The 23,762-nt window shown below is 33.0% G+C and overlaps 3 protein-coding genes, 1 long non-coding RNA gene and 1 pseudogene across 6 annotated transcripts in view; 4 read left to right on the top strand and 1 right to left on the bottom strand.

Moving 5' to 3' along the window:
- The first annotated feature begins 1,899 nt into the window (after positions 1-1,899).
- LOC111613551 lies at positions 1,900-5,091 on the top strand. 2 transcript variants are annotated; one of them, XM_023354901.1, is made up of 3 exons: positions 1,900-1,993; positions 2,074-2,166; positions 2,783-5,091. In XM_023354901.1, the coding sequence occupies exons 2-3, from the start codon at positions 2,097-2,099 to the stop codon at positions 4,741-4,743; spliced, it is 2,031 nt and encodes a 676-aa protein (XP_023210669.1). In that variant the 5' UTR covers positions 1,900-1,993; positions 2,074-2,096; the 3' UTR covers positions 4,744-5,091. The 2 variants fall into 2 exon arrangements, with proteins under 2 accessions (XP_023210669.1, XP_023210670.1); XM_023354902.1 differs by lacking the exon at positions 2,074-2,166 and having other exon boundaries at positions 1,920-1,993.
- Positions 5,092-7,781: 2,690 nt separating this feature from the next.
- On the top strand, positions 7,782-11,872 carry LOC111613557 (annotated as a pseudogene).
- A 1,328-nt stretch (positions 11,873-13,200) lies between these two features.
- On the top strand, positions 13,201-14,677 carry LOC111613554. Its single transcript, XM_023354905.1, has 2 exons — positions 13,201-13,505; positions 13,598-14,677. Exons 1-2 carry the CDS (start codon positions 13,381-13,383, stop codon positions 13,965-13,967), a joined length of 495 nt encoding a protein of 164 aa, XP_023210673.1. The 5' UTR covers positions 13,201-13,380; the 3' UTR covers positions 13,968-14,677.
- A 667-nt stretch (positions 14,678-15,344) lies between these two features.
- On the bottom strand, positions 15,345-20,840 carry LOC111613553 (NLR family CARD domain-containing protein 4-like). Of its 2 annotated transcripts, XM_023354903.1 has the most exons (5): positions 20,786-20,840; positions 17,276-17,453; positions 16,890-17,028; positions 16,767-16,829; positions 15,345-16,304 (listed from the first exon to the last, which is right to left on the bottom strand). In XM_023354903.1, exons 2-5 carry the CDS (start codon positions 17,288-17,290, stop codon positions 15,352-15,354), a joined length of 1,170 nt encoding a protein of 389 aa, XP_023210671.1. In that variant the 5' UTR covers positions 17,291-17,453; positions 20,786-20,840; the 3' UTR covers positions 15,345-15,351. The 2 variants fall into 2 exon arrangements, with proteins under 2 accessions (XP_023210671.1, XP_023210672.1); XM_023354904.1 differs by lacking the exon at positions 16,767-16,829.
- A 2,394-nt stretch (positions 20,841-23,234) lies between these two features.
- LOC111613552 overlaps positions 23,235-23,762 on the top strand; it is a 1,994-nt gene continuing 1,466 nt past the window's right edge. The window contains exon 1 of the long non-coding RNA XR_002754785.1: positions 23,235-23,251. This is a non-coding gene — a long non-coding RNA (uncharacterized LOC111613552). The remainder of the gene's footprint in view (positions 23,252-23,762) is intronic.

Below are 23,762 nucleotides of genomic sequence, written 5' to 3'. Positions count from 1 at the left end.
AACTCAAATGACACCATCGTGAAAGTAGAATGTCAAATTTAGTACAAGCTTTGACGACAACTGATGAAAAAATAAAGATTTTATTATATCTGTATTAAAAGGTACAGTACCTTTACAGAAACACACATATATATAATCAACTGGAGAGAAAAAAGAAACTTAAATGCAAGAAAAAAGTTATTAATTTACCATTTACTTTGAGATATTTAAGAACAAGATGATATTTATTTTAACTTGTAAAGTAAATCAGGTTTCTTTAGAATATCTATTTTCTCATATTCGAAGTAGAGGTGGTTATACAATCACAGTAGTCTACTTGAAGTGATATGCAGAATAAGAATGATATATTTAGGTAAATCACCTAGAATATTATAAAATAAATTAAACACGGAAGATTAGATTTCTGGAAATTATTTAATAAATAAAACGTTCGAACAGGCAGATTTATTGCAAGAAGTTTCAGATATGTCTAATTCTAAAGAATAAAGAATATCTCAACATTCATGCAAAGTAAATAGTGATGATTTATGTGAGATATACCAGGAAAATGTAGAACTAAACAATGATGAATTACAATATTTAGTTTAAAGAATGAAATCAATTTTTACAAAAACCGAAACCACGTTTCAAATGTAAAACCGTTTCATCTATGACATGATTAATTAAACAAACAACTGGTTTGCCAGAAAACGTTATATACACGTATGTAAAGCAACGTATATTAATTAAATTACATACGATCGTTCCTCTGCAAAAAGTAAACTGTAATAACAATAGAAAATTTAAAACAGTTTGAACCTAATTTAATTGTTTTTACGTAACACTTAATTTGCATATATTGATATATAAAATATAGGGGAAGCCTGGGCAACTTCGGCATACGGGGCAAGTTTGTCAAGCGCTTTTTTTTAAAAACAAATTAAAAGGAAACTTTGGTTATAGGTTAGGCAGTTGAGTTTTATTGGTGGCTTGTTGAGTGTAGTGTTTTTATTGTTCTCCAATAAGCGTAGTTGAATTATCAAGCAAATTTTCATTTTCGTTCAATTCCATATAATATTTTGCTTCCATTTATATTGAATTGGCAGGTTTTGTTATAATTCCATGATAACGAAAGTTACTTTTCCTGTTAGAAGGATGTAACTTCAACTTATTCACGTGGCCAGATCGTGGCTTGGCATTCTGTTCTCAGGGTTGTACTTAATGTTTCGAAATCATGACTAGCGGGGTAAGATCGGCAACATAAAGCCACATTAGAAGCAAAGGATAAAAATCAAACAGATGATAAATGAAAACATGTTTGCATTTGTTATTCATGTATATATGTCTTTGAACTTGCATTTCGTTGTAATAATATTAAATGGGTGTTGGATTTGTATTTCTTTGTTTTAATAGTGAATTCCAACTTATACATTGTTAATAACATAATTTTATATACGTGCCTATCTTGCCCCATTACTGTTGCCCCTATACCAGGGGCAACTTTAATAAAAATAATTAAAATAATTACAACTTTACAAAAAGAGAGAAGTTGCCGATCTTGCCCCTATACCCGGGGCAACTTCGTCAATTTCTCTCTTCTTGTAAAGTTGTAATTATTTTAATTATTTTTATTTCCAAACTGATTTTAACCAGTTCTATAGTAAGGTAACATTCCAATAGACAATATGCAAAGCTTTTTTTTCAGTTTACAGCAGTATTTATTACACAAAATTTAAGTAAAGCTTAACATGCCGATCTTGCCCCGGTCTCCTCTATATTTATAACATTAAAAAACTGTTCTTTTAGCAAAGTTATTTTTGTATATGTATGAGTAAATAATATCGTTTTGTTTTCGATTTCGAATACGACTGACGTCAAATAAGCAACCAATAAGAAATGTATCTTCTCTTTATATTCTAGGACCTTCGGTTTATCCGAATACTGTGCTTAAGTGAATCCTAAACAAAGTCCATAAGTTTCTGCAAAATAATTTTTCAGACACTCCCTGAAAGTGGTAAGTTTGTCTATCTTATTCTTCAACAACTGTTTGAAATCTTAAACAATTAAAGTTACATTAACTGTGATGTACTGTAGTTTCAGTTCATATAAATTTCACCATGTTACAAGTTTATGGGTATCGTAACACATCCAGTAGAACCCTTTATCCTTTGGATAAAGTTGAATTAGGTATGATTTATTCTACAATATAGATAATAAATACAGTAAAACCTGTGATATCAAATTCCTCGTTAATAAAAGGTTGGCAGATGTTGAAAAACCTGTTAAAATCTGCCAATTATTTTGGCTCATTGTTTAATATAGGATTAATACAACTGCATAAGCTAATTTAGCAAATAACTAAATCTATCTTTTATAAATAATTCATATTTCGATTTAGTGCAGAGTTCATCGTTCTCGGTAGTCATTTTGAACTTTGCATTTATGAACTGATGAAGCGATTTACATTAATAAAAATGTATTTCAAATAACGTAAATTTTCATGTTGATAATTTATGTAATGAATCACTTATCTAAATCATTATTACAGTTTCTGAATTAAAATTATGAATTAAATTCCTCATTTTACTGCTCTGTAGGCTACATTGAGCCTGAATTTTACATATAACTCCAGAATTCTTTATAACCACTCTATACCTTAAAGAGGATAATTCCTTTAAGTTCGAAATTTACAGGTTTTACTGTATATATTTTGTTAATTTTGCTACAATTTATAGTACAATATAAAATAATTTACAAGTATTAAACAAGTATTTTTTTATCTGATAATTGAAAAATTTTTCAGAAAGATTTAAAATAGTTAAAGAGCGACTGAAGAAATTTTACCAAACAGAAAATAGTTATATGAGGTCTTTATTATGGGAGAATACGAGAAGAGACTTTCCTCTAAACGATTATTACGTTAATTTAAAACTGCAAGAAACTGATAATTTCGGTAGTCCAATTGGTGAAATTCTTGATGTCAAGGATATATTTAGAGAAGTCGATGATGGACATACGAGAATTCTTGTATGTGGAGATCCTGGTTCTGGCAAAACTACATTGTGCAAGAAGATTGCGTACGATTGGGCCGTCGATAATCCCTCAAACAATTACTTAAGTCATTTTGACTTTGTTGCACTCTTAAGATTAAGCGAAGAGTACAAGAGTATTGAGGATGCAATTCTAGCAGTATTTTGGGAAATGTCACAACCTGGTGTAAATAAGACAATAAAATATGAAAATTTAAATATATTAATTATTTTAGATGGATACAATGAAGATTACTACCGTTTAGATAGAACCAAATATTTCTTAAATAGTTCCTTTGATATTTTTCGTAAATTGACCATTATTGTGACGAGTCGTCCTGGACGTGCAGAAGCAATAAGAGAATCCATGAATTATCGATTTCATCTCAAAGGATTTTCACTTTTACAGCAAGAAGAATACGCGAAGTTGGTGTTCAAACAAGATGTTGATAAAACACAAACATTTCTTAAAATATTAGAAAATGAATTTTATTTCTCTTTGTCTAAACGTCCGTTATTCTCGCATATGCTTTGTTGTTTACACAAGAGTAATCGATTAGAAAATGTACAAAGAAAGACAGATTTGTATATTTATATAATGCAATTGATTACAAACAGATCAAAAAGAAAACTCGAGAAAAATTTCGAAGTGCTCATAGGAAAGCATTTTCCATTGGAAGAAAATTTAGTTCGATTAGGAAAGTTAATTTATGAAAAAAATACCAATAGAAAAGTGCGATTCTATCCCTTCGATAAGAAACAAAAATTTACATTCGACGAATTAAATGAATGTGTCGATGCTCGTAAGAACATCATCAATTATGGTTTGGATTTTCTTGTCGACTGCTTTGACATTGACGATAATCCTTACGTTGATTGCGTGCACGAGACCATCAAAGAATTTTTCGTCGCCCTGTATTTGTATAAGAACCCTGAAGTACCTTTCCTGAATGTCACTAGCGATTCTACTGTACCATGTGTTACAGAGTTTACAACTGATCACAACTTTATTATATTTTACTTCGGTTTATTTGGAGACGAAAAAATTCCAAAAACTTGCTTCAATAATTTGGAAAAAGTTGTGTTTTCGTTGGATCTTTCGATAATGATATACAACGAAATCGACAATGAAGAAGACAAGAAAGTATTTTCGAACACAGTTAAAAAGTACGAATATTCTAACAATTCACGTATTAACAATTCTGATTGGATGATTCCTTCACACTTTTCACAAATATACTTTATTGTTGACATTTGCGAGCCTACAAACTGTTACGAAGATAGTTTTCAAAGTCTGAATAAACTTCACGATAGAGTTTCTCATTCCTGTCAGTTGGAAATATTTATATTTTTGAAAATAGGGGAAGAGTTTCTTCGACCGAAAGATACCAGAACAATGGAAAATAACTGGAAGAAGATGGAGAACATTCGAGATACATTTATAAAAAACACGTGGAACAAATTTAAAATCTATTTCCGTGGAATTGTTGAGGTTCCTTTTGTGATTGATCAGATTGAACAGAGAAGTCGACTAAATACATTTCCAGCACATTTGCTTAAAGCTTTCAATTGTGTCACTGCAGAAATATTTGTTGATGATGTAAATGAATTAACTTACGAGTTGGTTAAATTGAAATTTTCTACAGAAGATGACACCGAAGAGAATTGTTTACTTTTAAAGAAGGATCTGTTTGAAAGTATGCGACATTATATCAAGTTATTTCCTGATTTCTAACTGTACGCATTGCGTAATAATAAGACTAAATCATCCTTGCAATGCATTTGTAGTGTAGTAAGCAGTACACTATTGAATGAGAAATGCAAGCTGCACCAGAAAATTGATTTTTTTGTCGTTCGAAAATTATAAACTGCTATTCATTTTAAAAGTATAATTGATGTAAACATCTATTGTGCAAGAGCATAAAAGTCAGCAATCTTTCACCAAATTACATTTAATTAGGGATGTAGATATCTTTTACTTTTATTATTATTCGGTGTTAGTTACTTGGTAAGCGATGGCGGGTATTAAGTAGAATATAAATCGAATTAGAGCCAGTTTTTCCAGAAAATGGTCGTTTTATGTAACAGGATAACAATTGCTTTGTGTTAAAAACTACAATTTATGTATTTTTGCACTTATTAATAAAGTTATATTAATTCATTGTGAATGGAATTTCTGAAAAATGTTGCATCAGCTTAAACGTTTTTATGCAACAAAAATAAGATCTTCTGTTTCTTTATGATCAGACATGACTGTCGACAGCTTACATGGAGGCCCGGGGATAATGCGTGCCCCTTGTGTCGTTTATTTTTAACAAATAAAATACGTAAAATGCTGTTATCGGGTCTTCCGATTGTTACTATGGTAAAATAACGACGCGAAATGTAAATAACGTCACACCTGCCATCTAATTAAGTCAACAATAGTGATTAATCGCCCACACAAAGATTCTGTCCAGGTGACAAGCGATGTCAACTTGGATAATCACCGGGCGAAGATTTCCGTTTGTCCGATTTGATGGGCTGTTCGGTCATTCCAAGCTGCCACTTTAACCATTGCAGTTTCATGCCTAGTTTTCCCGTTTTACTCTTTAGTAACATTTACAATTTTCATAAATTGTAAATGCTCATAAAATTACTTTTTTCATCATTTTATAAAAATTATTAATAAAAAAAATTTTAAATAAAAATATAACAACAGATGCTCACTTTTCACTCATTCAATTTTTAACGATTTTGCCGGGAAAGTTAAGCAACGCGCTTCTGGATTTTAAAATAAATTCGTTGTAAAATAATATAATATTTAGTTTTTAAATTATTTTAAACGATATTACAAGCGAAAACACTGTTTACAACGAATATTTTTTTTTTATCATTTCGTAAAATAATTTCCTCCGGTAGAGAGCGCTATTCGTAGTAATGGTGGCGTGTGGGATGTTGTGGTAGGAAGCGAGAAGAAGGTAAAATGGTCGTTATTGGTCGACAGGGATGCAATTTTAAGGATATTCAAACCAGGACGAATACAAGAATCAATTTCGAAAATTCGGGTAATTACAAATTTAGGTATAATTGTTGTTTAAGAATATAATTAAGTGTATATTGATTGATCGTGTAGTGACAGAGCTTCACGCTTGTAAGCAAACACGTGACTATTAGGTATCACGTGGAGTTATCACGTCAGACTTTCTAAAAATTCAAATTCTGAATTATTAGAGGCTAAAATATAGGACGTAATGACGCGATTTTCGCTCCCCCAAAATGTAGATCCCCTGTGCGAGCATAAAAGTCAAAAGGACCACGCCCGTACGGGCGACCCTTCGCGAGATGCGTTTACGTCATAACCGGTCACGTGACTCCGCGCCCAAAAGGGACGGCATCACGTGGCCAAAATTTTTTCGCTTTTTTTACATTGAAGTGTCAAAAAAAGCTTGTGCTTTCTTTTCTTAGCCCCCAGCGCGTGCCTCCCCCTGTCCATGCCGCTGCCACCCTTTCCCCCTTCGCATGGGGCCGGCAGGCCGAGTCTCCCCAACACCACCTAGGAATAAAGGTTCCAAACACTTTTAGAAACTTCGTGTGACGTCACTATTAGTGGTCCTTTCTAACGAGCATTTCCAAGCTTATTGTGTCGAACACGCTGTTTTTCAGTCTTTATTCTTCAAATTGGATTCATTATTTACTTTAGTATATTTATACTTTCTAGTAAGGTTTTTTCAGAATAAACAATATGCCTCAAAAGTGTTGTGTACTAGCTTGCAAAGGGAACTATGCAACAGGACCAAAAGTTAGTGCTTTTAGTTTCCCTTCAGATGAAGTTTTATGCAGAAATGGATATCTGCAATTCGTCGAGACAACTTTGTACCTACAAAACAATCTGTGGTGAGTAATTTACTTCTGTTTTTACCTTTTAAGATGGAATAAACCTCATAAGCAGGCTGTTTTTAAGTGGTAAACAGTACTTTAGAATAGCTTACTTTGTTTTAGCTTTGTTGTTTTTTTTTTTTGTTTTGTTTTAGCTCATAATGGTTAGTTTGTTTGTTTAATGAGAGAGAGATTCTTTTTAAATTGTTTTGTTCATAAAAATTCATGTCAATCTCTATCTATATAAATGCTTTTGTTTTAGATATATCCAATTTCTAAAACATTTATATGGAATGGCTATTCCAGCAGGGATGATCCAAATTAGAAATTAGCAAGTATAAACCAAAGCATGTTCTGCTTAGTCTATACTGTACAGAATATGCGGAATATGAATATGAATACTTTAATTAATATATTATTATTTGTATTTATAAACATGGAAGTTCAGAAAGTACATACAATTAGGAAATAGAAATGTATGGATTAGCATTAGTGACTTTAAACGTTAACAGGATTTAACACAATGCTTTCTTTCAGGTATGTGAATTACATTTTCACCCAGATGACATTGAATGAACCACAAGTATGTATGACCCAAAAAGTGGAAAACTTCTTACTGCGCCATTAGATCGGCCAAGAATTAAGAAAGGTAAGAAATATTTTAAAATTAAATTTTACTGCAAGTGATTGTCAGAGTGATTTTTTTTATAAATCAAGTATCATTTGTCACCTGATTTATTTAAACTGTTACTTGTTTATTTTTAATAGGTGCTGTGCCTTTATTATGACCAGGATGTCCTTCATATTTTGCTAGTTGATGAGATACATTTAAAATCACAATTAGACTATAAAGGTGGAAATATAGTGGGCAAATCTCATGACTCTGCTAACTGTGCCAGTAGTGCATTTGTTTTCATGAATCAAAGTTTGGATTTACAGTACAAAGATGTATGCCACATTCTTTCAGTTAAATGCATTCAGGCTAATGTTATTTTTGCATTAATAAGAGATATTATTGTAAAACTAGAATCACTTGGATTTGAAGTTTCAGGTTGTTGCAGATAATAATGCAATTAATAAAAAAGCAATTTCTTTATTTAGCAACCCTCCAGATTTTAAGATTAAATATGATCATTCAGTTCAAAACCCAAATGAAAGATCATTATATTATTTTTGTGATACAGGGCACCTGTAAAAGTGTATCAGAAATAATTGGTTCAATAAAACAGATGAAGCTCTGAACTTTCCAGATTTCAGTGAAAAGTTGAAGGGAGGCATTGCATCTGTTAAAGCTTTAAAGATGCTTCATATGTTAGAAAATGACCAATTATTAAAATATGGTAGTGCTTTGTCACTAAAGTGCCTCTGTCCTACTTCTATTGAAAGACAGAATGTGAAGTTGGCTATTCAAATATTTAATAATAATACAGCTGTAGCTTTGAGACATATGGGACCAAAGAACAGTATTGAAGAATGGGAATCAACTGCCATATTTATTGAAATAATATATCAGTGGTGGTGTGTGGTAAATGTGAAGACATTTCTTAAAGGTCAGAGGCTAAGAAATCCATTACAAGAACCAGTAACTGCAAATTCAAAACATATACTTGAATTTCTTAATTGTTTTCTCTTGTGGCTTAACAACTGGAATCTTTTAAATGATAACAAAAAGTTAACCAGAAAAAAACATATACTGCATTAAGGCACACTACAGCTGCTCTTATTAATTTTTGTGATTATTGGATTAATGTAAAAAAAATAAACTACCTTCTTCTTGGTAAAATTCAAACAGATAATCTAGAGCAGTGTTCCGCAATCGTTGTGCCAAGGCACACTGATATGCCGTCACATGGTGAAAGGTGTGACATGAACTTTTACAAATATTCTGTTAATTTCAAATTTTATTTATATATTTTTATCACAGTTGTTGTATTTCTTATGCTTGTATTTCATTCTCTGCCGCAGCACTGATGAAATAAGATGATGTTTGATTATTCTTTATTACAAGCCACGCATTTTTATGTTTTCTAAGAAATTATATGTAAAAAAATTTGCTCACAGGTGTTGATGTCTGTATAATAACAATAATAATAGGTTAGTGGCATTACGTAATTCTATTAATAGTATCATATACGTTTTTGAGGGCAATAACATTTTGGTATGCCGTGTTGAGTCATGGGTGTGCCACAAGTAGGAAAAGGTTGCGGAACACTGGTCTAGAGGACAGGTTTGGCAAATACTATCAAATGTGTGCTGGAAACTATCACATATCCCTCAGACAGTTATTTGAAACTGAAAGTAAGTTGAGGGCATGAAGTATATTTTCATTAATATTGAAATCTTAGAAAAATGGTAATATAACTAAAGATGATATCTTTGTTGAATGCACAAATGTAGAGGATATTGAAAGTATTATTATTCCTGATTCTATAAATATTGTTGTGGAAAAATATGATTTTGAAGAGATAGGAGAGTGTACATGGCCTGTTCTTCATTACATTGCTTGCTACTGCTCACATGAAATCATTAAATCTGTAAACTGTGATTATTGTAAAGTCTTTATAACCTCTGATGATAGTAGAACAGAAGACATTAGCTTAATACTTTCTATGGATAGAGGAGGTTTAACATATCCAAGTGAAGATGTTGTTTTGTGTACTACTTATGTTTATGTTACAACCCAGAAAATGATATCAGAGAAGGAAAAGTTATTTTTAGAGCAGGGCAGTCAAAGAGGCATACTAATGAAAGCAGCTTTAAATAATCTGTCATCTGATTTATTTGCTGGCCATAGATGTTTAAATGGACATAGTACAGACTTGATAATTAAAAAAATTTTACTGTGTTCTTCAAATATTTTGGTAAAAAATTATGCAAACAAGATCAATGATATTTTGAAGCAAAAGGACGTTACCACCTACAAGCATCATAAACAAAACTGAGGTATTTTATTTACAAGCAAAGTGATTCTGTATAATGAGTTTTAAAGATATTCTTATTTTAGCTCTGTTAAGTTTATTTTAATAGCAGTCTCATCCTTTTTTTGTTTGTGTTTATGTATCTAGGTATGTATAAATAAATGTGTGTGTACTTCTTATGTAATGGTGAATAAAAACTAATTTTAAAAATAAAATTTCAGTTTTTTTTAATACTTGTTTTTGATTATTGTTTAACTAATTTTATGTTCTGAACATTCTGAAAGTATTTATACTGCTTTGTATAATAATGAATTTAAAAAGTGTATATTTAATTTTTTTACTTAGAATTTCCTAGAAGTTATTTGATTACTACTTTAAACCAACTGAATTTACTGTACTCTTCCGTTAATAAAATATTGAAATATCTATGTGTTATCTTTCATTTTATTTCACTTTTACATATCAATGTTTAGTGCAACTATGCCAACTGCATTTTTATTTTCTGGAAATTGTTTTAAAAATGAATGAAGGAGCGATATCATTTATGAAGTATCCACAACAGCATCAGCCGCATGCTGCTACATCATCAGTGTCGTTTGGAGGCTTTATTCCTAGGTGGCATTGGTCTCCCGCCTGCAGTTGTCCAGAGTCGCCACCTGTTGCCTGTAAATACAAATATCTATTATTATTACACCTCTTACCTGAGTCGGGGATCGAACCCTGGTCCCAGCCAGCATCAGTCCACTTCTTTCTGCACCGACCCGCCAGGTCGCTTTGCCAGAACCACTTCAGAACTCGTACTTCAGTCATATGAGCCCGAGGAGGGCACTGCGCATGACAGGCCAGGTGGCCCCCTTGGCCGTGAAGTAGGAGCATGCCTCATCACGTGGCCAATGGCCGGTCGGCCGCAGGTCACTGCGTCACTGCCCCTGATGTTTTATAAGCCTGCAGGCTGCCTTCGAGCCTTTGTACCCAGTCGTAGCCTAAGAAAGAAAACCATGCTGTTTACTTGTGATGTTTCAGTGTCTCCTGTTGTCAATCCCGCTGACATATTTTAAAACATGACTGCATATGAATTTCTTTGCTACCTCACCACTGAAGAGGCCGCCCTGAAATTTTGCCATCTCGTGGGACTAGTGCCACATCCGGACCTAACCGGTTTCATATTGCCATGCCCTAAGTGCGGAGGTAAGCATTGCTTGATTCCTGCATGTACAGGAACAGTGAATATTCACGGCACAGCATTTCGCTACTTTTCTAAGTGATTCCAATGAGTTGTCTTAATTTTCAGGCAGTATGCGCAAGGAACCGGCTCCATCTGACAGGTTTGGATTCATCTACCACTGAAAAACTGAAAGAAAAAAAATAGACGACGGACAGTCGGCACTGTCCGGAGGGCTGTGTGCACCGGTAGCCTGTCTTGTACCCACAATACATTCTTCGAAAGAGCAAAGCTTTCAGCTGAAAAAGTATATTACAGTCTATTGTGAAAATTTCTCACAGAATTGGCAGTTTCCCAGTCCAGTATTTTTCAGGTAGCATTCTCTCAGATAGCCACTCTATACCAATGTTATCAGTCCACTTATTCAATAGAAAATGCTACTTTGTAATTCATTGCTATTTATTTACAGTGATATTTATCTAAAACATGCGAAAGAAAAGTTCGAATTTCCTAAAAATAATAGTACAGTTACTGGTGCCCTGCTAACCGGAAAGCACAGTCTTTCTAGTATCACGCTACGTTCCGCATTTCTGTGATTAGTGTACAAGATGTGTTTTCTCTGTATTTTACATGTGCTGAGATTGCTATATTCGTGGGTCAAGCCAGTTACCATTACCACAGAGCAATGCAGCATGGCCCTCGTAACAGTGGTAGATTGATACAACTTCTGCTGGGAAGTTGCGGAAGTTTTTGTCTCCCAAAATCAGGAAATCAAGCTAGGCAGTGAAGGGTTGCACGTCGAGGTGACGATCACCCCACGTTTCTGACTTTGCCGAAAAGTCTGTCTGTATTCATGTGTTTTTGTTTTCAGATTGATGAGACCTTCACCTGGAGGCGAAAATACAATCGCGGCTGCATACGTGTAGGCACCCAAATAACATAATTTGGTGCCTACTGTCGGGAAATGAGAGAGCTGATGTACTAACATGTATGTGGTAGTGAAACATTATTTCCTTTTATTTTTTTGTTATTGAGGAAGGTTCCCTGTCTGGCAGACATTGGTGCATTTTAGACGAATTGTGTTATATTTTCTTAATTAAATTAAATTATCCACAACCGTGAGGCAGATAATAGTGAGGGCTTATCAGACCAAATGATAGGCACAAACACTAAGAGATCAAAGTGAAAACAATTTAATAAACTCAAAAAGTTAATACATAAGTGTGAAAATGAAAACCCAAAATGCATTTCGGACTATTTCCTAAGAAAAAACAGTTCCTCATCAGTTGGTGTTAGTTAAAGGTAATGCCATAATAGAATTATACAAGGTAACAGTCAACTTAAAACTAAGCCTAAAGTTATACAATATATAAGCGAGGACACAACTGTAATGGTATGAGTAGTAAGCATCATCAGTAGTTATTATCTAAAGTAGGTGGTATATTAAAAATTATACAAAGTAAGGTAAACTTAAAAACTATGCCTAAAACTATACAATATAAAGGTGAAGATGCCAATGTAACAGTATGAGCAGTAGGCAATATCAGTGCAGACAGATGTAATGTACAGTACATTACCTGCCTGTATAACTTTAGTCCATTAGTGTTAACTAATTATTTCTAACTTATAACTATTTTGTATCAGCACCCTGTATGTTATCCCACCATGCAAGGTCATGAAGATTTATTACACCTGTTTGCAGTGCCGTAACTAGCCATTCCTGTGCTCTGTGCAAGAATTTGCATTTAGGCCCCTTAAATAATTAGGTTTGGGAAAATAATAAAATAAATAAAATGCATTTTGGGCCACCTTCCAAGTGGGCCCTGTGTGGGTACACCTGTTGCACCTGCCTAGATACGGCACTGCCTGTCTGCACTGATATTGCCTACTGCTCATACTGTTACATTGGCATCTTCACCTTTATGTTGTATAGTTTTAGGCATAGTTTTTAAGTTTACCTTACTTTGTATAATTTTTAATATACCACCTACTTTAGATAATACCTACTGATGATGCTTACTACTCATACCATTACAGTTGTGTCCTCGCTTATATATTGTATAACTTTAGGCTTAGTTTTAAGTTGACCGTTACCTTGTATAATTCTATTATGGCATTACCTTTAACTAACACCAACTGATGAGGAACTGTTTTTTCTTAGGAAATAGTCCGAAATGCATTTTGGGTTTTCATTTTCACACTTATGTATTAACTTTTTGAGTTTATTAAATTGTTTTCACTTTGATCTCTGAGCGTTTGTGCCTATCATTTGGTCTGATAAGCCCTCACTATTAACTGCCTCACGGTTGTGGATAATTTAATTTAATTGATATTATTATATCAAGGGCTAGAAGCAACTTTTGTAATAATTTAGTTATATTTTCTTATATTCTTTCAGGTGAAGAACAAAAGCAGACAAGTTCTGTGGAACCACATGCTCAGATACATCACTCTAGGATCAATCATAGTTTCCGACAGCACAGCCCAGTATCGCGGTTGTACAGCTTTGGGCTTCTATGAACATAAGATCGTCAATCACAGCCAGTGGGGCCCCGGGAGGTGAGAAGGATGAAACTGTGCCATGTGTTAATTGAAAGAAATGGACTGGCATTGTGGAGAAACGACATTTTTATTTTTTCTTTTATTTGCAGATTCGTCGTCATGGATGATCCTGAAGCGCACACTCAAAACATTGAGTGTATACATCACTGGCTAAAGAAGTCCATCAAGTTGCTCCGCACAGACAGGAGCCTACAAAGTTACACCTGCACCTATGTGTACAGGATGTGGTTCTTGTCTCAGTTGCCAACAACATCAGCAAAATTCCAACAGTTCATTGAGGACATTGTGGCCATCTACACAGGCCCTTTAGTCTGCCAATGTGGCTCAGGACTTAACTCACTTGAGATTGTGTTAGAAAAGAATCGGGGAGATTTTCTCAAAAATTTCCCAGAAGAAAAAGGTTTGAGTCGACACTGTACATTCAGACCCCTAATTCAAATTTGCTTGGGGTCCGATTAATCTATAATGCACCACTGACATTTACTACACATCTAATTGTCTGGTTTTATCAACACTCCTTTTCTTTGAGCTTGTCTTGTACTCACTCAATGCACTTGTCATACATTCAGGCAAGTTGCCACTTATAACCTGCATTTAGCTCCTAAGCTTGTATTTGATTTAACCATAATATAAATTTAAGGAATCTGCCAAAATGTGAAAGAGAAGAAAGTCATCTGTTTTAATTTTACTAATATGCAGAAAACTAGTAATTGTGAGTAACGGTAACAATAAATAAGTGGGGCACAAGTAATTTTAAATCAGAGGCTGATGTACAGTGTTGACTACAGAAATTTTTTCGGGAAAGCTTTTGGAGAAATATTTATTTATGAAAGATTGCTTTAAAGTCGCCTATTGATGGAGCCCCAGGCAATTATCTTTCTTGTCCACGGGATGACTAATAATAATAATGCAAATTATAAGTACAAGCAGATAATTGAGTGAGGAGTTCTACTTTCAACTTTGGTGTCAAATTTAAAATTACCGCAAAAAAACTTTTTTAAAATATTTTCTATATGTTTGATCTAGTTAATTTTATAAATTCTGCTGTATGGAAAAATGTGAGAAATGTGCTTTAATAACTTTTTAAGGCTCCTACATCATCCAAAATATGTTTTCATGCTTGATTTGTGGAATATCTCAAGAAAAGAACACGATTTAACATAAAAATCAGGCCTCTAGCCATAAACGTCCGAATAAGAAGCGAAATATGGGTCGTTTCACAACTTGAATAACTGTCAACTATTTATTTATTTATTTCATTTTTCAAAAAGAAACTGTGGCCAGGTTGGCCTTTTACAAGCATCTTAAATTAAAATCAAGAAAACGAACAAAAAAAGAATAATTACCAATTATTCTTTTTTTAAGATACATTGTGCTTGTTCCTGCTTAATTAATTAGGATATTCTTCAATTCATATACAATTTTTATGACTTTTTGTATAATGGAATTTTGGCTCTTCATTATGACGATGTTATCTGCATTGGTAATTTCGTTGCATATTATATTTTCAAAATCTGGCAGATGTTTAACTTTCACAAAGTAATTGTTAAAAAATTCTGTAATTTTCTCATCTCCTAACAGACCCATGTAAAATATTGTAATATAGTAATTAGGCGAATAGCTAGTTATTTGCAAGAAAATATCGAAACGTGATTCTTCGGTGTTTTTATGTAAATAAAGAGCGATGAGAAATGTCTCAAAATCCACATGAATAAAGTGAAAATATATATTTTTATCTTGGTTACAGAATGAAATAAAAAATTTCAACCCGAGAATAAATTCAAGTTCTTTCTCATCTGGAAAACATTCTTTTAAATCATCGAAGGTAATTCTTTCTTTCCTTTTATAGTGATTTACTCTGCCCATAAACTAGTTTTCCCAATCGAACTAAAAGATCTTCACCATAAAAATACTTTCCCTTCTTCAAATGGTTACATCCACTATTAGCTCTCATATATTTCTCGATAAGAAATTGAAATATTAGAATGAACACTTCTGTTCTACTTTTGGTACATTCTAGTCCTACCAACTTATGCAAACAACACAGCAAATGTAACATTAATGGGCATTTTGATAAATGAAAAAGGAAATCATCTCTTTCTAAGATATACTGAAGACTGCGTGCTTTATCTTCAGATTGTTTGAAAACTAAGCTTACATATTTACGTTGCTGTTGACCTCGAAATCCAGTGAGATTAAGTTTTATATCAAATGCCATCTTTATTTTTTCTGCAGATTCGGGATGACTGGTTACAAGAATAGTCATATTTCGTGAAATCTCGAAAGAATCGTCTTTTATAAATTGAATTACTGAATTTCTATCAGGGAATTCGTCGTAACCGTCTAAAATGATCAAGAAGTTTACATCGGCATTCCATATTTTTTCCTTCATTCCCACTTCGTGATTTCCACAAACAATTTCCAGAATTGCATGGACAATGCTTTTTCCCTGAAGATCTCTCAATGTCATGACGACAACAGAGTCAAAATGTTGTAATGCAGGATTATCAATGGCCCATTCATATGCAATCTTCTTGCACAACGTGGATTTACCATAACCCGGATCTCCATATACAAGAATATTTGTATGTTCATCAGTAATTTCCATCAACAACTCTTCGATGTTAATCTCCCCTTCGATTGGATTTCCAGAATGATCTGTTATCTGCAGCAGCAAATCTACATAATAATCGGTTAACGGAACAGTCTTTTCGCTGTACCAAAGTGAAGAATCCATGTAAGCACTGAATGTTCGATACTTGTTCCTAAGTTTTCCATTACATTTCTCTAATAATTCTAAAAAAATACAAGTATGTAATAATATAGCTTTTAATACACTGGCGTGCGAAACTTAAGCAACAATTATTTTTAGCCTTAACCCCTGCAAAAATTGCCTGTAAGACATGAAATTCAGAATTCAGAGACAGCGTTTTAAGTACTTTATACTTAAAGAATGAAGAAGGCATACTAGCTCAGAAATGAATACAATGCATACAGTGTGGAATCAAAGCCTCCTTTTTATAATCTTGCACTAAGTGCGCTTACTGCATATGTTCTGTGTGTCCTCACGTCATCTGTGATTTCTTTTTGAATACGAATCATTCTACTGAGTTGAGTGTTTATTGTTACTGATCGCAACAAGCCCTTTTCTACAATTTCGTGGCTGCCTGCTTAAAAATTATATTGTTGCTTAAGATTTGTACATCAGTATAGTTTCGAGTTGTAGAAGTACGTTGAACTAATTAAAAAAAAATATACCGTGTATGTTTATTTTGCAAAATTGACAGGGTGACGTCTGTTCTACATTCGCTGCTTTGTTAGCTGCAAGACATTAAAATCATTTCTTCTTGTTTATCACCTTATTTATATTTATAAACTTACCATTTTCCGTAAAAATCTTCTTTTGGTTTATGGAAATGCAGTACTTATCTCCAATTTGCATTTCCTTTGTATGTTTGGCAGCGATTTGTGGAAGATCGCCTACGGTAATTTTCGATGTTCCTGCGTGTTGCATTTCATTCTAAAATAACACAGACGAATATAATTACATTTTTAAATCGTTAACTTAAATCTTCCATCTTCAATTTTATATCACTAAATAAATTTTTAGTGTGCACATTATTTCATATAATTTTTATACATCATAATGTTTAAAAGTAAATTTATGTTTAATATCTATTTCACAAAGTTAAAACATTATGAATTTAGGAAAATATAAATTAAGAAGTTATAAATTATTTCAAGTAATAGAGGGAATGAAAGTTTACCTGTCGATCGTTCATGTTTTTTTTTGGTCAAACGTGCGATTTATTGTTATAGTATTTGAGTGTAGAAATCCTTCTGTTGTTTTGAACTTCTTTAACAGGTTCGCACGAGCTTCTGATGTTGAGAAGTCAGCTCAATTTAAAGAATAGATGATTCAGGTTAGTTCTTGCCAACTGATCTCTACAAAATGATATTTATACTTACATAAAACATTACTTTGTTAACATTATACTGGCTGAAATATGTTAGAAGTGCATAAACGTACCGTATTTATAAAAATTAAATTAAAAATAGTGCAACACTTATTAATTTTAGGATTTTTTCTTAATTTTCGTGAATGACCGTAAAGAATAAATATGGAGCGACTCTTTAAGAGAAAAATTTAGAGATGATGAGTTACTTAGGCACAGTTTAAAGCAGGGGTGTCCAACCTTTTTGTTCTTCTGGGCCACATTAAAAGAAATCATGGAGTTTTGGGCTACAATTATACATAATATATTTGTGACCCAATCCTTAAATATACAAGTATATTTAAGGATTAACATGTCTAGATTGTAGTAATAAGTATTAAAACTTTATCACGAACAAGGATATTTAAAAAAATTACTTCTACAGACCCTTTCAATTTTTACTTAGAAATAAATAAATTCATTTATTATAAAGGAAACAAACAAAAATTTATTTGAAAAACACAAATATTCATTTTATTTAGGTCTCTAATTAATAAAAAATGACGAAACACCATTTTAAAGTGCATTTTTATTCGACTAATATATTTATAAATAATATGTAGCCCAGAAAGTAGCCAATGCGCGAAATGATAATTTTTACGCCAAACTGAAAAAAGGTAGTCAAATCTTTAAATGCTGGAAAGAATATTAAATAATGCTGGAGTTGGAACTCAAAGGATTATAGACCCAAATCTGAGAAAAGGAGAGAAAGGCCAAAAGATAAAAAGTAGTGAGAAAGGTTAAATAGACCTTCTGTTATGCAAATATTGACCCTTAATTTTCCAACCTTCCTCACTACTTTCTATCTTTTGGTCTTTCTCTCCTTTTCTCAAATTTGGGTCTATAATCATTTGAGTCAGAACTTCAGCTTTATTTAGTATTCCTTCCTCATTCACATATCTCCAAGTATTTGAAAATATTTTCTTTTCACTCAAAAATAAAATATGTATAAAAGTTTTCAGCTTTGTGAAATTTCTTTTTTGAGTTTATGCCGTTGAAATAAGTAAATAAAAAAAAAAAACAATTTGTCGTTTTGTTTACACGTTTATTGGGCCGCATTGGAACTTGCCTTGGGCCGCATGCGGCCCGCGGGCCGTGGGTTGGACATCCCTGGTTTAAAGAAAACAGCCTTCAGCAATATTGACAGGAACATCTGCCATATTACTAATGGCTCAATTAAAAAATTTTATGATAAAATAATAATGGAACATCAATATCAGAATGATAGAAAGCCAAACTTCGGATGAGAGCCGTCAAACCTATAGAAATTTATATTATAAAATCTTATCTTCTGGACACTGACATCAATAAATTAAACAAACTTCTCTGTGCCAGTTGTCCGTACTAGCTAGATCTAGACATCAACACACGAGCAGGTGTGCGTATATATCGTTAATGATGTCATAGTTCACATCCCCTCAAAAATAGTATAAAGAGGGCTTGGACGCAGTCCACAAGGCGGACACCTCCAGGGAGGACATCGACTGCCACATCCACTGACCAATACCGCCATAACTGCCGTGACGATCCAGGAACGTTTTTACCAACGACCCATATTACGAATCGGGAACTTAGAGGTATTTTTTTTTTTGAATATCTATTTGTATACTCTCTCTCTGCGAAATTTCTCTCTGAGAAATCTCGCTTCTAGAGATCTCTCTCTCGTCTCTTAACTTAGAGAATAGAGATTAGATGTTTCATAAGAAGGACAAATCATTGTCGCGACGTAGAATAAAATTTTTGTAGATCTTCACCTTAGCCTTTGATATGTACAATTTTATAGTTGTTTATTAAATGTGTTATTCTTATTCAACCTGTGTATATATTTGGAAACCTGCCAACTTACTCATTAACCTTTCCCACTCATTTTATTTTGCCCTCCTATAAAGCCATCCTCTGATAGAGCCGCCGGTAAGTGGGGACAACTAACCCCCTCGGTTCTCACACTAATATAGAATTATATTTTAGTTATAATTGTAATTAGTGATTGCATTTCCGTTATTTCGGTTAAAAAAAACCCTTTAATTAAATCGATAATTATTTTCCTAAAATTTCCACGGGAAATACTCGTGGGAAGCAGATTTCTTTTTTGTTTCCCCCATACTATAGTAAATAAACAGTGCAGGTGGTGACGGGCCATTCCATTTGTAATTTAAGGTTATTAGAAGGAATTTTTTAGTCTTTTTATAACTTGATTGCTTGTATTATACTCCAAAAACGGGTCATAATTTTAGAGTATAATATAGGAAAATAACCCAGAAAATTGAACAAATATATGTTACACGAAATATCCAATAATGTTAACAAAAATATATTTTTGAATGGAATTGTAAAAATAAGCAAGCACTAATCAGAAAATGAAAACAAATCATGCCCTGCGGATGTCACTAAAATTAGTTCAAACTCAGATTCTGGTGAGAGCTGTTCATTGCTTACTACACTATCAACTTCTCATGTCACAATAGAAAAGTCAAATTTAACAATGAAAAAGAAACTGGACTCATTCATTTAACATAAAACGAACGTAGATACTGATAACAGTAATATAAATAAGTTTAAAAGTGATAGATATATTTATTAGAACAAAAAAAATACAAGGAACGTATTTTTAATTAAGCTTGTTTTCGTGGTGGAGCGGCGCATTGAACGGGGGTGAGTGTTTCCTGATAAATTATTTTTCTGCGAAAAATTCGCTGAACTTTGCAGACATCGTTACTATGAATATAATTTTTATGGCCGTTAAATAATAAATTGTTTTTAGTAGGTTTGCTGCTGGTTTAAACTCAACGGTTTGTGCAATATCCGCTATTGTTCTAGATTCGACCAATCCTGTCGAGACACGAGTCGGCGATGACGTTTTACCGTATTTTACGAGTTTCTTTTAGCGTATTTATACGAGTACTGTCTCGATTTTTTTGCACCTATATACGAATCCGCATTATACGAACCCGTTTTATAGTGGGTCTACTGTAATTCAGTTTCGTTTTAAATCATTTGTCAATACAAATTTACCGGTAAATCACTGATTAACTGGTAATCCCGAATAGAATTAGCTAATTACCGGTAACATAATACCCGGTAAATGTGCAATTACTTATTGTAATTATGTTTCAAGAATAATTATTAAATGGCCTTACTTATATTTTCACGTACTCGAAAAACGAAACGAACTGAACCGTAAGAACTTCTGCAGCATAACGAAATTATACAAACATGTAATATAAAGTATATTTAAAATATGAATTCGAACTCGAAATTACCCTATTTAGTTTTATTTCTTACCTTAAAATAAATCAAGAGGGAATGAATAACCAGACTACGCCATTCGACATATTTGTTTCAACTGTTGCGTGGACGACGTGGTTCGGTTTTGTGACGTAATCAGAAAAAATAATTCTTTATATTTGTAGGAATAATATATTATAACACATTTCAATTTGATTATTTTTTCTTCATATCAGCTGTAATTTCGTGTAATTCGTAATTTTTGTGCTACACTTAGCAATGCTTCACAGTACTTGCGTACAACCACCGAAACTAATGTATTAATTACACGTGTTTGCTTTGTAAAATGACTCACTTGCCTATGATCTTTCTACTTTTATTGAATTTCCGATGACGAAATATTGCTGAAATATTTTCAATGGAATGGTGCATATTAAATTCTATTTAATTTACTTCCCTGGCGTTTGTATATAATAGAGGGATCGGTCGAAAAACATCACCCCAAAGATTTCTACATTTTGGGGGACTGGGGAGACTTTGACATATCCAGAAATGAAAAATAAATAAATAAATATAACTTGGAAGTGTTTCTGTGTGTATCAATGTTAGTGTGTGTGGTGAACATGATTTTGTTTGTTCACCTTAAAGCTTAATTGATTACTTATTGATATGCCTTATCTAGTTGCTGGGAGGTTTGTGTATCGAAGCTATCGGACTTTAATGATTATATGTCCAGCAGATCACGTGTCGTCTGGAGTGGCTCCGACCTTGATGGAGATTTTACTGGTTATTAGGATTTACAGTTTTTTTAAAATACAAAACTCATCCCTATCTTGAGAATTAAGTTTTTGCCATTTAATAATACTTAATTAATAATGTAAGAGTTTTCATGAAATATCATAACAGATGGTTCCACGCACAATTTCTAATTATTTTGGCAAAAAAGTTAGGCACATCTTTGCTGGATTGTTTATTACACACGTTAATATGCTTTAATTACATTAAATATTTATTAATACGCGTGAGTGACAATTACTGTACAGGGAATACAGTTGAGAGAAAACGCAAAAATGAATAATTAAATGTATTTAGTTATATGCAATTAAACAGTTAAATGTAATATTGTTACTTCACTTAATCAAGCAGAAATAACTCGGCTGCACAAAGTACAACAGTCGTGTGATAAGCAGATAAACAGATTTTTTTACGTTTACAAACAAAAATGTATTATCTGTTATTTTATCTTATGACGTTCTTCATATTCGAAACAGAAACTAACATACAGAAACACCCCCAAGTTTTATTTATTTATCTATTTTTCATACATTAGTTTTTGTGGTTGTCCCCAAGTACCGTCGGGTATTGTTAACTGTAGCACAAAAATTACGAATTACACGAAATTACAGTTTATATGTAAAGAAAAAGTAATTAAATTAGAATATTTTAAAATACATTACACCTGCGAAAATAAAGACTTATTTTTCCTGATTACTTCACAAAACAGTTGTGTCGTTCACGTAACAGTTGAAACGGATAGGTCGGATGCCGTAGTCAGGTAATTCATTTCCTCTTGATTTATTTTCAGGTAAGAAATAAGACTAAATAGGTGTAATTACGTGTTCGAGATTATATTTTTTATCAACTTTACACGCCATTTCTTTGTAATTTCTTCACGGTTGCAGCAGTGGCGTAGCATAAGTGTCAGCTGCCCAGGGTGGAGAAAAACCCACTATGCTACGCCACTGGGTTGCAGCAATATTAGAAATTTGCTTCTTACGATTCAGTTCGTTTCATTTTTTCAGTTCTGTACGTGAAAATATAAATTAAGCCATTTAATAAGTATTTTTGAAACATAATTACAATTAAAACTTAAATATAATTGATTGTTTTAAGTTAGATTATGTTGTTTTTTCGGTAGCCATGTTTATCTTTCCGTGTAAACGTTGACTGCTCGGTTACTGATAATGCTACGGTTAATAGTGTTGTTATTAAAAAGTGGTCTTATCAAAATAACTTATATAAATTATAGAAAACACGTGGAACTGGTCTGGTGATTATACTTCCTGAAGAGAGATACGTATATCTAAATATATAAAATTACTTGTCCTGACTGACTCACTGATTCATCATCGAACAGAGCAAACCGCTGAACCTAAAGAGATGAAATTCGGTACACAGGGTATGCCATGAGAATACACACTACGAAGGGATTTTTCGAAATTCCCCCGCGAAAGTGAGAGGGAGAGGATTAAAGCTTAACCAGAAGAAGGCTTCTACTGTATTACTTTTAGATGCGATTTTTTTGTTTTTACGTTTGTCTTCATTGTGTACTTGTATTAAATTGATAACATTTCAGACGTTGTTATAAATATTTTCATATGTTTTGATTTTTTAACCAAATGTTCGAACTGTTTTAAATTCGAATTTGCTATTGCACATTGGTTCGATTATAAAACGATTGTAAACGTTCCAGAAAATTGATCAAATGCAGAACAGTTCGTTTGATTCTCATCATTCTCAGCGGTAGGTGTTATATAACAACTAGCTGCAAGGACCCGCTTCCCTGGATTTTTATTTGTGGGCAAAAAGTAACGATAGTGAAGATTAAGATAATTACATTATAGCCAATCTTACCCGTTTTCACAGAATGCAAGAATTAGGTTCCCCGTTTCCAGAATAATTAGAGACCTGGTCCCGATTCCATTTTTGAACGTCTCCTGTTCAAGTCCAGTCAAACGAACTCTTTTCAACGTTTTCTGGAACGTTTAAAATCGCTCTATAATCGAACCAATATTCGAATTTTATGTTGAATTTAAATTCAAATATTGTTCGAATTTAATTTCGAATTAATTTCGAACAAATATTGTTCGAATTAAATTCGAACAATATTCGAACAAAACATTCGAAATAAAAAACCACTTTCAACCACTTTCAGCCCCATATCTCCCGCACCCTTATAGCTATCGAGACGCAACCACCACTATGCACGAATGGAGACTTGGGGCTACCACCACATACAAACACCATTCACGTG

Source organism: Centruroides sculpturatus, unplaced genomic scaffold (assembly GCF_000671375.1).
Source record: "Centruroides sculpturatus isolate CEXI.00-Female unplaced genomic scaffold, Cexi_2.0 scaffold1761, whole genome shotgun sequence".
Classification (NCBI taxonomy): domain Eukaryota; kingdom Metazoa; phylum Arthropoda; class Arachnida; order Scorpiones; family Buthidae; genus Centruroides; species Centruroides sculpturatus.
The sequence above is the reverse complement of the archived record's forward strand: the minus strand, read 5'-3'. Positions and strand labels throughout refer to the sequence as shown.